We start from the raw sequence: 14,194 nt of genomic DNA, 5'->3' as shown, positions 1-14,194 counted from the left end.
CCCCTATGTTCCATTTTAAATATGTCCTAGATCTTAATATTTTCTACTTTTTTTGCCTGATTGAGGGCACCGTTTTGTGGCTGAGAAGGGCTCAGCCAGAGAAAGGGAGATGGGGGAGCACTTCAAAGGAGGCCCCATCCCGCTGAGGAGGGCAGAAGCAGGGTGTGGAAAGGAGGGGCCAAGCTCAGCAGTGCCTCTGGTCATCTTAAGCACTGGAAGGGTTTAGACAAGGAAAGTGCGATAATCCTATCTGTGCTTAATCAAAGTACCCACCCATCATTGGTCTACGTCTATTGACCCTACCTACCTAGCCATCCATCTGCCTGTCTGCTTTCACTACAATCATTACCATCTTGGTCTCCATCCTCCAGTCGTCCCCTGCCTGCCTGGCCAGCTCCCGTGGTGTGTCCAGTGTCTGACCGGGCCCCGGCTGAATTCTTTTCTGCAAAAAGCCACTCGCTGGTCAAGATCTATACACAGAACGCAGCAGTTGCCCAGAGTAAAAAGGCGCCTCTTCACTTCTCTGTCTTTGGCAGTTCATGTGGGCCTTTTCACAGCTGAAGAAACTGTCACCACCATCCTATGGTGGGAAAGGGAAGAATTTATGAGTGAAGTTGAGGCTTCTCTAGCCCCAGTCAGAGAGAGGGTCCCATTGTATGGATGATTGTACATAAATTGAACTTTCTCTGTCCAAGAATAACAGAAGGGTGGATTGGGTCTGTGTCACATAAAGGATCCTGCCTTGGGAGCAGGCCTGAGTTGGGATGGGGGTTCCTTTAGGCAGAGCTAGGGCTCGTCAGAGGGGGACTCCAGTGGCGGCTAGGGAAGGCGCTACAAGACAGCATCCTGTCTACAGAGAAGAATCCTGGGCAGCACTGGCTGTGAATGGAGGAAATTAAAAATCTCAAGACCAAGCACTTCCCAAGACAGTCGCATTTACCCTTGGTAGGGGTCCCTCAGAATCACAGCTCTGCTTTCGACAGGGCCCTGACTCCACGTGCTTTAACTCCTGTTTGTGGAACAGTAAGCCCGGACACTGTTGTTCTGTTGAGACATGAGGTCTTCTTCCATGACTGCCTCCTGACTGGGGGAGCCACCAGTGGCCACTCTTCCCCTTCCATCTCCCAAGTATCTATAGTGGGGGTCCCTGATGGAGTGAGCAAGTCATTATGCAGGGTGTCCAAGGAGCACTTATGAATGTTCTGATGCTGGGGCGCCACGTAACCCACAGTATCTTTGGCCTAAGGTTGAAGTCTTCATCATTCTGACATCAGCAATGTGCGTCTTAGAACTATCACGGTGACCCATTCCCATTTGCATCCATTTCCTTGCCAGCAGTCAGTGACCCCATGGTAGAAGCTCTAAGGTTTCCTCTAAGCTCTAAAGGTGTCTTTTTTTTTTTTGAGCATATTAAAATGGTCTTTGTTATGTCAAGTCCCCTTCACTAAGGTGGCCCTGGAGAGTACCCCACGGTGTTTTCATTAGGTTCCCAAAGCAGAAAGGTTGGGGTCAAGACCTTATGTCAAAAGGGGGGCAAGTGTGACTTGCAAGAGGCATTTTCACCATTGTGTCTGCTGTTTGCTTTGGTTTTCAATGAAAAACCCTCAAGGGGGTGGGTGGGGGTGGTCTTCACCTTGCAAAGAGGTTTTTCTTTCATTATACGAAAGGGAAGGGACCTCAGAGAGGGGAGTGTGCTATGTTGGATCGTGTGATCTGATCGGGTGTCTGTCTTCCACAGCGTGTTTTGCCATTCCACAGCACCCGGTGTCAAAGGTCCTTCATTCATGTCCGTTGTACTGGGTGGTGTAACTCGCCCTCCTCACATTCATGTATTGAAACTCAAAATGGTGCTTGGCCTTGTTTTCCCCTGGAGGCATCTTTCCAATGCCAACTATTCTCTCCTCTGTGCAGGAAGCCTATGTCATGGCCAGTGTGGACAATCCCCATGTGTGCCGCCTGCTAGGCATCTGCCTGACCTCCACAGTCCAGCTCATCACGCAGCTCATGCCCTTCGGCTGCCTCCTGGACTACATCCGTGAGCACAAGGACAACATCGGCTCCCAGTATCTCCTCAACTGGTGTGTCCAGATCGCAAAGGTAAGTAGTGGGGGAACCCTGCCCACTGGGATGCTCGCCAAAGGGGTGCTAGCTTTGAAAAGTACAGGGGACATTTCAGTCAAACAGGATATGCAGCAAGCACCCTGTCCCCAACTTTTCAGGGGAAAATGCTGGTCATGATGAAGAGCACCCAAAGAAAGCAGCAGAGGAGGGAGGGTAGGGGGGTAGGAATAAAGTCCACTGGAAAACCAGCAAGAACTCTGACATCTAGAGATAACTAAGTTTGCCAAAGTGATATATATATATGCCTATTGTGTGTATGTGTATGCAAGATACATACTTGTCTTTATTTCGGGTGGTGGTGAATTGATTATCTGCTGCATTTGATCAGTGATTAGTCCAACTTCGTGTTGAAAACCAAATTGCTCAGTGGAATGATTCCCTGTTCTTGAATACTCAAGAACGCCTGTAGCGTTCTCGTTTCTCTGGACATTTTTCACCACTGCCCTTGAATACTACGGTAATACAGCAAAGGAAGAGATGCATTGGGTTACATGCAGTAAAAGACTTGATAACAGGGCGAGCAAGTCAAGCTGACAGCAGAGGCCGACTCAGGGACCATGTGACTGTGGAGACATTATGTAAGTTCTCGGAGTGCGGGTGAGGGAAGGACTGGCTGAGTGAACAGGCGCTTCTGCTGTCTGGTTGGGCTTCCTGACAGGATTGGTCCAGAGCAAGAGAGGGACTGAGGCTGCAGCCTCACCTGTATGCTGAGGAAAGTTCCGTCCAATAAGCCAGGTACTGCCTCCAAGGAGTTTCTGCTCTCACCTCAAATCTCTCTTGGCTCCGTCTTAGCACTCATCGTTTACTTACAACACAGTTTGCTCATTATTTTTCTGACAGTTGGGGTGCATTTCACGAAGTTCAATATGAGGAATGCGTGGACAAGCCCTCTCACTGTCCCTCATACCCCTCAAAAACAAGGCGTGTGGTCAAAGGTTGTGCCAATGGCCATGAAGCCAGGGAGCAGATCAACCGCTAGGACTTGGCCATCCCACTGAGGCAGTTCCATTGCTCAGATCACTCCTGGTCAATGATCCAGTTCTTCCTGCTTAGTGATTAGTGCCGATGCTATGAATCACCTCCCCCGGCTTTATGCAGACTTAGGTGACTTACAAGAAAAACAAACGTATTTTAGGAAATGCTCAGGTGGCACCTACTCTTGGCTCATGATGCCACAAGGTGGCCCTTTGTCAGGAACAATACTGCTTGGGGAGGCAGCCTCCACCCTGTGACTGAGGTTTTGGGGTCATATTGGCCAAACATGAGGTTGCCTTTTGGAATAACCAGAGAGCTGCTCCATCTATTTCATCTAGCACCTTCTGGTGTGGGTTTCTTGCACAGGCTCCAGGGCAAGAGATGTGTCGCATTCTTTGCTGAGTGCTGGGCTACTACTCGAGGTAGGCCATCTAGTTTTTTTACTACTTTCCCAATCTTTACCCGGGCTCATCGACAATCTGACCACGAAAGTACGTCCTTTAAATAATTATTTATTACCTTCCTCCTCTGGAGGAAGATTTTGGGTGCCAGAGATACTTTGTTTCCCTGAAAATGTGTGTTGTTTCTTTGTGTGACTGGCTTGGGAGAGGAAGTGAACCCAGAATCCGTTTGGGCTCCTTCTTTCACCCCCTACTTCTCCCTGAAGAGCTCTGGTTTATTGACTTGTTTACTGGAGGGGGTTCCCCTGCCCTGGCTATGCTGTGAGCTTTGTGAGAACAGTGCCCTCTCTGTACTCTCCCCTCTCAGCCACCCCCCATCAACCATAGTAGGCTTCCAGAATTCTGCACACCTCCCAGCAGCATGTGTTAGTCCGGGCAGACTAGAGAAACAAATTCATAAACACGCATATGTGTACAAGAAAAAGGTTTATATACCAGAGCAGTTGAACATTGAGAAAACATCCAGTTTAATATTAGCCCATATGTCCCTTACCAATCTAATAAGTCCTCTTCAGACTCATGAAACACATGCAATAACGCTGAATGCAGGAAGATCACAGGCCAGTGGGTGGGAAGTCTTGTGGTTCCAGTGGCGTTGTAAGCATCTCAGCACTGACAGGGGTCTCCATGTGGCTTCTCTGGCTCCAGATGTCTGGCTCCATCAGCCTCTCTCCATGTGTCCTCTCCACAGGGATGTCTCACAGGGAGTGAGCCTAGAGAGTGTCTCCTGCCTCCAAAGAGGAATACAAGAATTCCCAGAATCCTCAGGAGAAGGCCATGCCCACACAGAGACCTCATTAGCTATGACCCAATTGACAGGCTAGACTTCACTCCTTCACTCTTCATCCTCAAATTGACACCAGATTATGTAACTACCACAAGCATCTCTCCAAGGATCTACAATGTCCAATTTCCCAGAGAGTGCTCAGATATTTAGCATCTCTCTTCCAGTTATCTCATGTTAATGCTCAGCTTCAAGAAGGTGATGCTAGAGATGGCCTCAACCATCAGTATAAGCTGTTCAAATGACCATTTCACTTTAAGGAGCACATAGTCTCAGTAGATTTCTGCCCAGTACAGAAATCTACGTATGGTTCTGGTAGACTATAGGTTCAATTCTTGAGTCTCCCATTTATTAGCTGTGGCCTTGAGCAAGGTGCTTAATCTTTTTTATACCTCGTCACTTTGACTGGGAAATGGGTTCTGCCACCATCTTCCTGTGCTGTGATTATTGCTGTCAGACACCATTGAGCCAGTTCCAATTCGTAATAACCCGAGGAACAGCGGAAGAAACACTGCTCTGTCCTGCACCATCCTCACAGTTGTTATGTTTGAATCCATTGTTGCAGCCCCTGTGTCAATCCATCAATCCATCTTGTCAAGGGTTTTCACTGCCTTGCTAATGTTCCACACGTGATGTCCTTTTCTAAGACTGGGCTCTCCTGATAACATGCCTAAAGTGCATGGGATGAAGTCTCACTAGCCTTGCTTCTAAGGAGCATCCTGGCTGTACTTGTTGCAAGACAGATTTATTTGTACTTTCGGTAGTTGATGGTGCTTTCCATGCTCTTCCCCAACATCATAATCCAAATGTATTCGTTCTTCCTCAGTCTTCCTGATTCTTTGGCCAACTTCCACGTAGCATATGAGGCAACTGAAAATACCATGGCTTTTACCAGGTATAGCTTAGTTCTCAAAGTAACATGCTTGCATTTCATACTTTAAAGAGGTAGATTTACCCAATGCAATAAGTCATTTGATCACTTGATTGCTGCTTCCATGAGCATTGATTGTGGAACCAAGCAAGATGAAATCCTTGACAACTTCAACCTTTTCTTTATCATTATTCTACCTATTGGTCCCGTTATGAGAATTTTGGTTTTCTTTACATACTGAAGGCTGCAGTCCTTGACCTTCTGCGTAGTCAGTATCACAAGTTCTAGCACACATTCTCATCCTCCATTCCTTTCCCCATGGTTTAGCCAAACTCTGTATAAATAATGACTAAAATCTTACACACCACAGCCCCATCAACTTTCCCTTCTTTCCCTTTAGCAGCATCTCCAGTTCTAGTATCTGCTATTGTGCATGAGTAACCTGTAGGATGTGACGTTTCCCCAGTTCTTCTTGCATTTTCCATTCAGATCTATTTGACATCTAGCGTTTATATAAGTGGAAATGTATTAGACTCCTAGAATCAGCATGAAGGGGGAAAAAATACAAAAATGTTAATACAACCATGTGTACTACAGAGATCACTTCATCTGGGAAAGCATGAGTAACTAAAGGGTGAGCTCCTACCGTGCAGTATCCCGGGCCTGAAGAGTCTTCCGTGTAATTTTCTACATGGTGTTACTCAAAATTTTACCTGTCATTTAATATCTCTAGCACCTGTAGCACTTTGCTTGGGTTTATTTTGATTTTAAATCCTTCCACACTATGCACCGTTAACTCTGTCTGTATATCGATTTGGCTCTTTATTTACAAGAGAAACCTATTCCACTGGTTGCACACTGCTGTTGTGATGGACTGTCACTCTCTGGAGGGAAAGGACGATGATGTCCCCCGTTGTTAGGAGAGAAATATGCTCTTGAGTTAGCAGCTATTTATCTGAGCATACAACAGTTCTCTCTCTCTCTCTCTCTCTTTTAAGTTGAAGCAAAACTACCTAGAAGCACATGGTGGCTGACCAGAAACTAGACTCTGGCATTTTCGATGTGGGATCTAGTGACTTACAAGTGTGCTATGTTTAGTCACAATGAGTGGACTTTCTTAGTGAGCTTTATAAATATAATAGGATAGCTGGCTACTAGATGTTCAAGTTTCTTATCCTTACTAAACTGTTCTGAGGATAGTTAAAACTATGATCATCTTCTAAGCAAAAGAAGAGAAGAGATTAGTGGTGTGGCCGGGAGGAACTCGAGATAAGCCTGGCAGGCCGCCTGCGGTGAAATACAGTGCGCTTGCCACATAGAGGGGTCTCGTGACCTTGTGGTGCACACACAGGCTGGTGCCGATCCCTAAAGAGCCTGAAGACCATTAGCAAAAGGTGCCAGTCATGAAAGTGATTCCTCTCTGAGAATAACATGTCACTTGTCAGAGCCGGGGACACACTAGGTGTGCCTAGAGTGTTGTCAGTACGTACATGGAAAGTAGCTTTTGTTACGTTTTAAAAGAAGTAGACAGCACACCAGAACAATATCAGATCCATTTTTCAGTTACTTGCCCACTGCCAGCTCAAAAAGGCTGTCTGGGCAGAGACAACCACTCTGCAGTATACTCCACGTTATACCATAGACACGGGACTTCAAAGAGGCTTACCGTCTGCTGACCCCCCTACACGGTACACTTAGTTAGGTGGGCTGAAATCTCTCCCTAGCACTATAGCCAAGGAGGAGAGGGCCCTACAGCCTGGCCCTAGCCCATTTGTACATATTGCCAGGTTGCTTTTGAATAACAAAAAGCACCTTGACTTCGTGAAGAATCGGAAGGGCTATTTTCAGAGACAAAAGGTTGGACCAAGTTCTTTGTCTCATCATCTCGTGGTGCTCTGGTCTACCGGCCAGTCGGAAGGCATGCGCATAGTGTCCTCAACTCCCTTATGACTCACGAAGTGACAGGGCCCTTTCCCTCACTAGGGTTCAACTGTTTCCTGTGAAAACGTGTCCGCTCTTTCTGGCTGCGTGAACTGGTTGCTGTCAGTTAGACTCTACCTCTTGCTAACTCCATGTATGTTGGAGGAGAATAGGGCTTCCTCTGGTTTCTCTTGGCAAGTGTTTTGGAAGTAGGCCTTTTATCTGAGGCACCTCTAGATGGGATCAAACCCCCAATCTTTTGGTTTCTAGTCAAGCCTATTAGCCTTTTACACTACTCAGGAATTCCTGGATGCAGTAACCCGCTAGTATTTCCCAGAACATGTCACCCAGCACCACAATGTCCTAAGATTGCTTTCCATACCACAGTCTCCCCACAAGAACATCATCGTGCACATCATCAGAACGTCTGCCTCCATGTGGAGGCTTCCTCTCATCTAATGCTTCCCTGAACTTTTTAGATAAGAGATTTCTTATCAGAGTAGCAGCCCTGGTGGTCCATTGATTAAAGAGCTTGGCTGTTGGCCAGAAGGTTGGCCATTCGAACCCACCAGTTGTTCTGTGGGAGAAAGGCATGCTAGTCAACTTCTTTGAGGATTACAGTGTGGAGACCCCATGAAGCAGTTCTGCCCTATCTCACCAGACACTAATAGTCAGAGTCAACTCAGTAGCAAAGGTTTGGGGTGTTGCTGTTGTGGTGGTGATGATGGTGATTAAGATCTCAGAAACTGAACTTTCGGACAAATCTTGATTTGTCTCCTCAGCACAACAGATGATGTGTTAGATCCTTGAGACCAGGCCCTGGTGAGATAGGACAGATAGCTTGCAAGGGATGGAAGAGGCTCACAGGAATAAACTGATTTGCGCTTATATATTCTGACCTCTCACACTGGGTTCAATCAATAAGAGTTAATAAGAATATGTGGCCAAAAAGAATATCCATTTTTCAACTACCAGGGAAAGTCCTGGGTGTTTTAATTGTCCACGCATTTATAGCAATACATTTCCAGTGCTAAGAGATGAGGCAAAGATGGTATGAATCAGTCATGAATTATCATGTCCAGATGTGGGGAGTGGTCACATCACTCTGATGTAGCCAGAACATTTTGGAACAGTGGAGATTAACCCTGGATGTCATGTCACCAAAGCCATTGGCAAACTAGAATGTGCTCATATAAGACAACCAGAAATGCGAGAGGCTACAAATTATACTTGTTTGTTTTGATGTAAATAGAAAATGGAGGATAAATGGCTATTCTACACTTCAGGGTGCTGTTTTTATTTTTGCTTTTGAAGTTTACCCAGATGTTTGTATATTTCTTTCAACCGTGCTAAGAATTTGTATCCCCGATGCGGTGACACTGTGTTTCTCATACCGCTCAAGCGTTCCTCGTAGCCATTTGCAGACCTTTCCCTTATCCTTATCAAAGGCTCAAAGGCCCCAGCAGTGAGTCCTCCTTTCCCTCTCATCTGTTCCTTACTACCTCTAATGAACTGCAGTCTCTGTATACATGCCTATTCTGGAGCGTTCATACAGGTGGACCCATATGACATTTGTCCTTTGTAACTGACTGAGTTCACCTCGCATAATGTTTGCTAGGTTCATCCGTGACCTTTGGGTGGTTTAAGGAGTTGTAGAGAGAACAGAAACGGACTTTTTCTGTGAAATTGCAAATACAAAACTTCCTAATGAGGTCCCAGTAAGACTGTGACCTTTACCCCACAGGTCTGCTTCCTTATTCCCATGGCACTTCCTTGTGTACCAGTTCAGGATTTGCAACTGCAGGGTTCAAGGAGCAGCCTGTGCCCTCTGCTGACAAGCTATGGCCTCAGATTGGTCATTCAGCTGCTGAGTCTCCCTTTTCCACTTCCTAGCAGGTCCTTGGACTGAGAGAGCTTATTTGCCTCTAAAGCAGTGGTTCTCAACCTGCCTAATGCCGTGACCCTTTAATACAGTTCCTCATGTTATGGTGACCCTAAAATTACTTTCGTTGCTACTTTATAACTGTAATTTTGCTACTGTTATGAATCGAGCGATCCCTGTGAAAGGGCTTTTCAATCCCCAAATGGGTCTGGAACCAAAAGTTGAGAACAACTGCTGTAAAGCATCGCACTTCTTTAAGTACCTAGACAACATGGAAGTCTGTATAGACTAAAAGTGCCAGCTAACAGAGCCTATCACCATAAACGTCAGTTATTTGAATGATTTTTAGACATTTTTTTTCTTGTACTGTGACTCAGGGGAGTAAGTTGAAATTCAATAATTAGCTCAGCTGATCATCTTGCAGCATGCCATTAAAAAGTCTGCCGTGCCTGTGTAACACATTGATCAAGCTTTTTACGTTTTGCTTAGCTTTCTTTTATTTTCGGGCTAATGTTAGATATTGCATGAAATACAAATATTAGTAAAACAAAGTTTTCTCATCTCCCCAAACTAATAAATCAATGAAGGGAGCAGTACATCCAGGATGAAGAATGCAGCAAGGGAAGGAAACGAGTGAGACGAGGGGACTGGGTTCAAGGAGCAGGAGCTCAAGGGCCAGTTGGTCCACACCACTAACTAAAACCTTCTAAGCACCAAGTACTGGGCCGGGTTATGAGAAGATGGCACGGGATTCCCTCGGGAGTCCAAGTCCCAAAGGCCAAGCAGTGCTGTGGGAGAGAGAAGAGGGCATGGGGGCACTCTCCCCTCTCTTGGGGGGGAGAGTGGAAGCATAGGATGAGTTGGCCAGCGCGCCAAGGGGTGGGCATGCTCCAGTCACAGGAAGCAGAGCGGGCTTGGTGATAAGAGCTGCAGAGCGCGAGAGGGCACTGGGGAAAACAGAAAAGGGACCCTGCAGAGCCCAGAAGCCCAAATGGGAAGGGCTATTTTCAGAGACAAAAGGTTGGACCAAGTTCTTTGTCTCATCATCTCGTGGTGCTCTGGTCCACCGGCCAGTCGGAAGGCATGCGCATAGTGTCCTCAACTCCCTTATGACTCACGAAGTGACAGGGCCCTTTCCCTCACTAGGATTCAACTGTTTCCTGTGAAAACGTGTCTGCTCTTTCTGGCTCCATGAACTGGTTGCTGTCAGTTAGACTCTACCTCTTGCTAACTCCATGTATGTCGGAGGAGAATAGGGCTCCCTCTGGTTTCTCTTGGCAAGTGTTTTGGAAGTAGGCCTTTTTTCTGAGGCACCTCTAGATGGGATCAAACCCCCAATCTCTTGGTTTCTAGTCAAGCCTATTAGCCTTTTACACTACTCAGGAATTCCTGGATGCAGTAACCCGCTAGTATTTCATGACCATATTTTTTAGGACGTATGGCCATAGTCTGGGCTGTACTTAAGGAGACAGTTGTCTAATTTAAAGTCATGGCAAAGGACCAAAGAAGAGAGGGTAGATTTGACGTGTAGGATATAAGAATAGAAAGATTCTGAGTGTTTGAGGTGCTTTCTGCTTGAGACGGTCTCCTTCGTGTCCCATGTGCCCACCTTCATGGGGCGTAAGTCTACCCAAGCGGAAGTCAGCAGGTTCTTCTCTGGATCAGGGTCCTTATCACTGACACACGTGGCGCACTCTGTACCAGGCTCTGGTCTCGGCGCTCTAGCCAGATGGACTCGCCGCATCTCCTCCTAGCTCCATCTTACGTCTGGGAAAAGTGAGCCACCCAGTCAACTCCAACTCCTGGAGGTTTCCAAGACTGGGAATCACTATTGGAGTAGGCAGCCGCATCTCTCTCCACAGAGTGGCTAGTGAGGTGTGAACCACGGACTTGTGGTTAGCCGGCCAGTATGTAGTCCACAGAACCACTAGAGCTCCTTAAGTGGAGGCACAGAGCTGTTAAGTAACTCGCCAAAGTCTCACACAATAGATAGCAAGGACAGGATTTGAACCCAGGCTCCCAAGACCATGTTCTTAACCACATTTCAAAGGCCAACTCAGGGTAGAACTTAAGGCAGATAACCTCACAGAATACCTCTCTCCACACAATAGGATGGCCAACCAACCCCATCTCCGGGAACAGGAAAGCCTGAAACCTGTCTCCATCTTCTAAGAGCAGAGGCTCAGTGGTGGCTAAACCAGGCTGTTAATTTCACTCCACCAAAACCGCGTACCAACTTCTGCACTTCCTGTTGTTGTTGTTGTGTTCCCTATAGTCCATTCTTACTCCTAGTAACCCCGTAAGATGCAGTAGGACTGCTGTGTCATCGAGTTTTCCAAGGCTGTCCATCTTTACAGAAACAGCACCACATCTCCCTGCAAGCTGGTGGGATCCTTTGGGTTAGCAGCCGAGTGCTGATGCTGGGTGTCCCCGAGAGGTCCGTGCTCTCTCTCTCTCCTTCTGCCATTTCCATGTTCACCAATCAAGGCTTACCCAGGCCTTTTCCACACGTGATTTATAAAGTAAACCAAAGTGGACCCTGTTCCAAGCCTTTTACCCAGCACTCCTCCCGGTGGTGGTAGAATCCGACCGTGCCTGAGAAATCGCCCTCCATAGGCCCTGATGCTTTGTCCACTCTCCATGTCCCCATGTTTTCCCAGTGCGCAGGGACAGTGCCTGTTGTAAACCATCTTCTTGTTAGGGCCATCAAGTCACTTCCAACTCATAGCGACCCGACCATATGTAGCACAGAGTGAGACAGTGCCCTGCCCCATGCCATGCTCACAGTTGTTATGTGTGAGGCCATTGTTGCAGCTGTGATGTTAATCCATCTCCTCGAGGGTCTTCTATTTCTTTTTTTTTTTTTTGCTGACTTACTTTACCAAGCATGAGGTCCTTTTCCAGAAGGGACTGGTCGTTCTCAGTTCACTGTAACTGCTAGCCATCTACAAACCTGCTGCTTAGCGTTTAAGCTCCAATACCTTTACCCCAGGAGGATCGTGAGGTTGTCTGCTCCCAAAGAGGTTTACAGTCACAGAACCCTCGAGTTCTGCTCTAGCCCATAGCATCACTCTAAGAACCAACATGATGACAGTGGGGGAGGGGGGTTGTTCGTTTGTTTTTTTCAAGAGATAAATGGGTTAAATTTCATTTTCACTTCCAATCCTTTGAGACAAGTAGATTGTCATTCCTGATCTATTTATTTATTATTAACCATTTTATGGGAGGGCTCTTACAAATCTTATAACAATCCATCATTCAATTGTATTAAGCACACTTGCATGTATGTTGCCATCAACATTTCCGTTCTACTTGAGCGCGTAGTATCAGCACCTCCTTTTTCCCTTCTCTCCCCCACCCTGGTGAGTCCTTGATCAGTTACATATGTATTGTGGTTGCTATGTTGTGTCTTACCCGGTGGTTTGGTTGGGGCTGGACCGGGTGGGGCTGTAGGTGTACAAGAAGAGGTTCCAAGCCTTGGCAATGGTTTGGAATTGCCTGTGCAGCACGGGAGGGTGATTGTGATGCAGCACTTATGACAAACAGAGGTTAATGTAAACCTTGCCAAGTGGAGGCAAGTTTACAGAGCATTAAGCAGCAAATAGCTGTTGTCTGTTCGTCGGATGTTTGTAATCCCTCTATGTTACATTAAATTGAAATGAAATCTCTGAGGAGAATCAGGAAATGAATTCTCCGAGAGGCCCTGCTGAAGCTCATTCTGATATTATTTCCTTTGGTTTCTCTGTTTAGAGTTTGTGAGTTCGTAAGTAATATTATGGCTCTTATCTTCAGACTGGTTAAAATATAACTCTTTAGGGCACTTAGATGAGTTTTAAACGCCTCAAGATGCTGTGGGATAGAGACAAATGGATCGAGTTGTATCTAAGTTCAAATAGGTCTAGTCTTTTATGTTAGAGCCTCTGGCTCATTACAATGTGTCAGCTGCTCTTTCTGCCCGGTTCCCAAGCCTGCTTTGAAGACTGACAGTGCTTGGAGAAAACTTCGCCAAATTGCTCTGGTCCTTTAAGAACTTGAACTTGGGGGGCTGGGGTGGAGCACACTTAAATGCATTAGATTCACACACTGAAAAGCACTTACTCAGTGGCACTGGGCCAAGGTTCTGGATTTTTTTTTTTTTTTTTTGCTGTCCTAGCAGCCTGAAACCCCAGCAGGCAAGGTTCTCTTAGAGGCCCCAGCAAGGGAGGTAATAGACATGATCCACATGGTGGCCTTGGGGATGCAGAGAATTTAGGTCACCTGGTCCTCTCAGAACAGCAGTAGGATGTGGGTTCCAGAGTCTCAGAGACCAAAAGCTGCCTCTAAGTTGATGTGTTTGAATCCCCTGGCACAGAGTCAGTGCTCAAGGAGGAGGCTCCTCTAGCTTCCCCCCCACACACACACTTAGGCATTGATTCAGCAAACCTATAAAAATCTTTCCTGTATACTGAGTTAGGCATTTTAAAAGCACATGAGCGTTAGTGGTGGTTGTTAAATGAAACTAGAAACACACTCTGAAGTTCTCTTTGTGAGTGTCATGAAATTGTTAAAACACACCCCCAAACCAAACCGCTCGCTGCCATCAAGTTGATTCCAGCTCATAATGACCCAATCTATGGTGTCCAAGTCTATAACTTTGTACTGAAGCAGCCAGCCTCAACTTGCTCCAGCAAATAGCTAAGACTGACCTTGCACTGAGCAGTCCAACGCTTTCCCCACCTTACGCAAAAAAGGCACCAGCAGGACTCCTAACACACACACACTTTAAATGCACTAGGGAGGAGATTCTTGTGTGGAGGAACGTGGGCGCTCTTCATCAGTGCATGGGGGTACAACTGCTTTGTAGTGTCTGACGCAGAGGAGGTCTCTAGGAAATGTGTGTTTGGGTGGAATGTAAGCTAGAAAGCTGGGGGGACGAGAGAAGCAATGAGAAGACCATGTACACTTGGGATACAGATGATGCATTTCCCCAGACCCCAAGCATAACTGACCTTTTTTAAATGAGTAAGAGGACACCATAGTAAATGAGGCCGTCTTCCTTTACGAGAGGCCGAGGGGCCAGGACACAGGACACCGCCAGTGCGCCATGGATCAGAGGGGAGCTGGGGGAGCAAGCTTGGAAGGGAGGGAGAACACAAGTTAAAACGATGTCTTCCATTCCTGTCTTCCGCTTCCCAACCCAC

The 14,194-nt window shown here is 46.7% G+C and overlaps 1 protein-coding gene across 1 annotated transcript in view; it reads left to right on the top strand.

The window, feature by feature from the left end:
- The window catches only part of EGFR (epidermal growth factor receptor), a 213,125-nt gene that overhangs the window by 178,447 nt on the left and 20,484 nt on the right, over positions 1 to 14,194 (top strand). Inside the window, exon 19 of the mRNA XM_013005999.2 lies at positions 1,912 to 2,097. Within this exon, the coding sequence (XP_012861453.2) occupies positions 1,912 to 2,097 (186 nt within the window). The remainder of the gene's footprint in view (positions 1 to 1,911; positions 2,098 to 14,194) is intronic.

The sequence above is a fragment of the Echinops telfairi genome, unplaced genomic scaffold, assembly GCF_000313985.2.
Source record: "Echinops telfairi isolate 266 unplaced genomic scaffold, ASM31398v2 ScPeMD7_7;HRSCAF=31, whole genome shotgun sequence".
Taxonomy (NCBI): Eukaryota; Metazoa; Chordata; class Mammalia; order Afrosoricida; family Tenrecidae; genus Echinops; species Echinops telfairi.
This window is presented reverse-complemented; position numbering and strand designations above follow the sequence as displayed.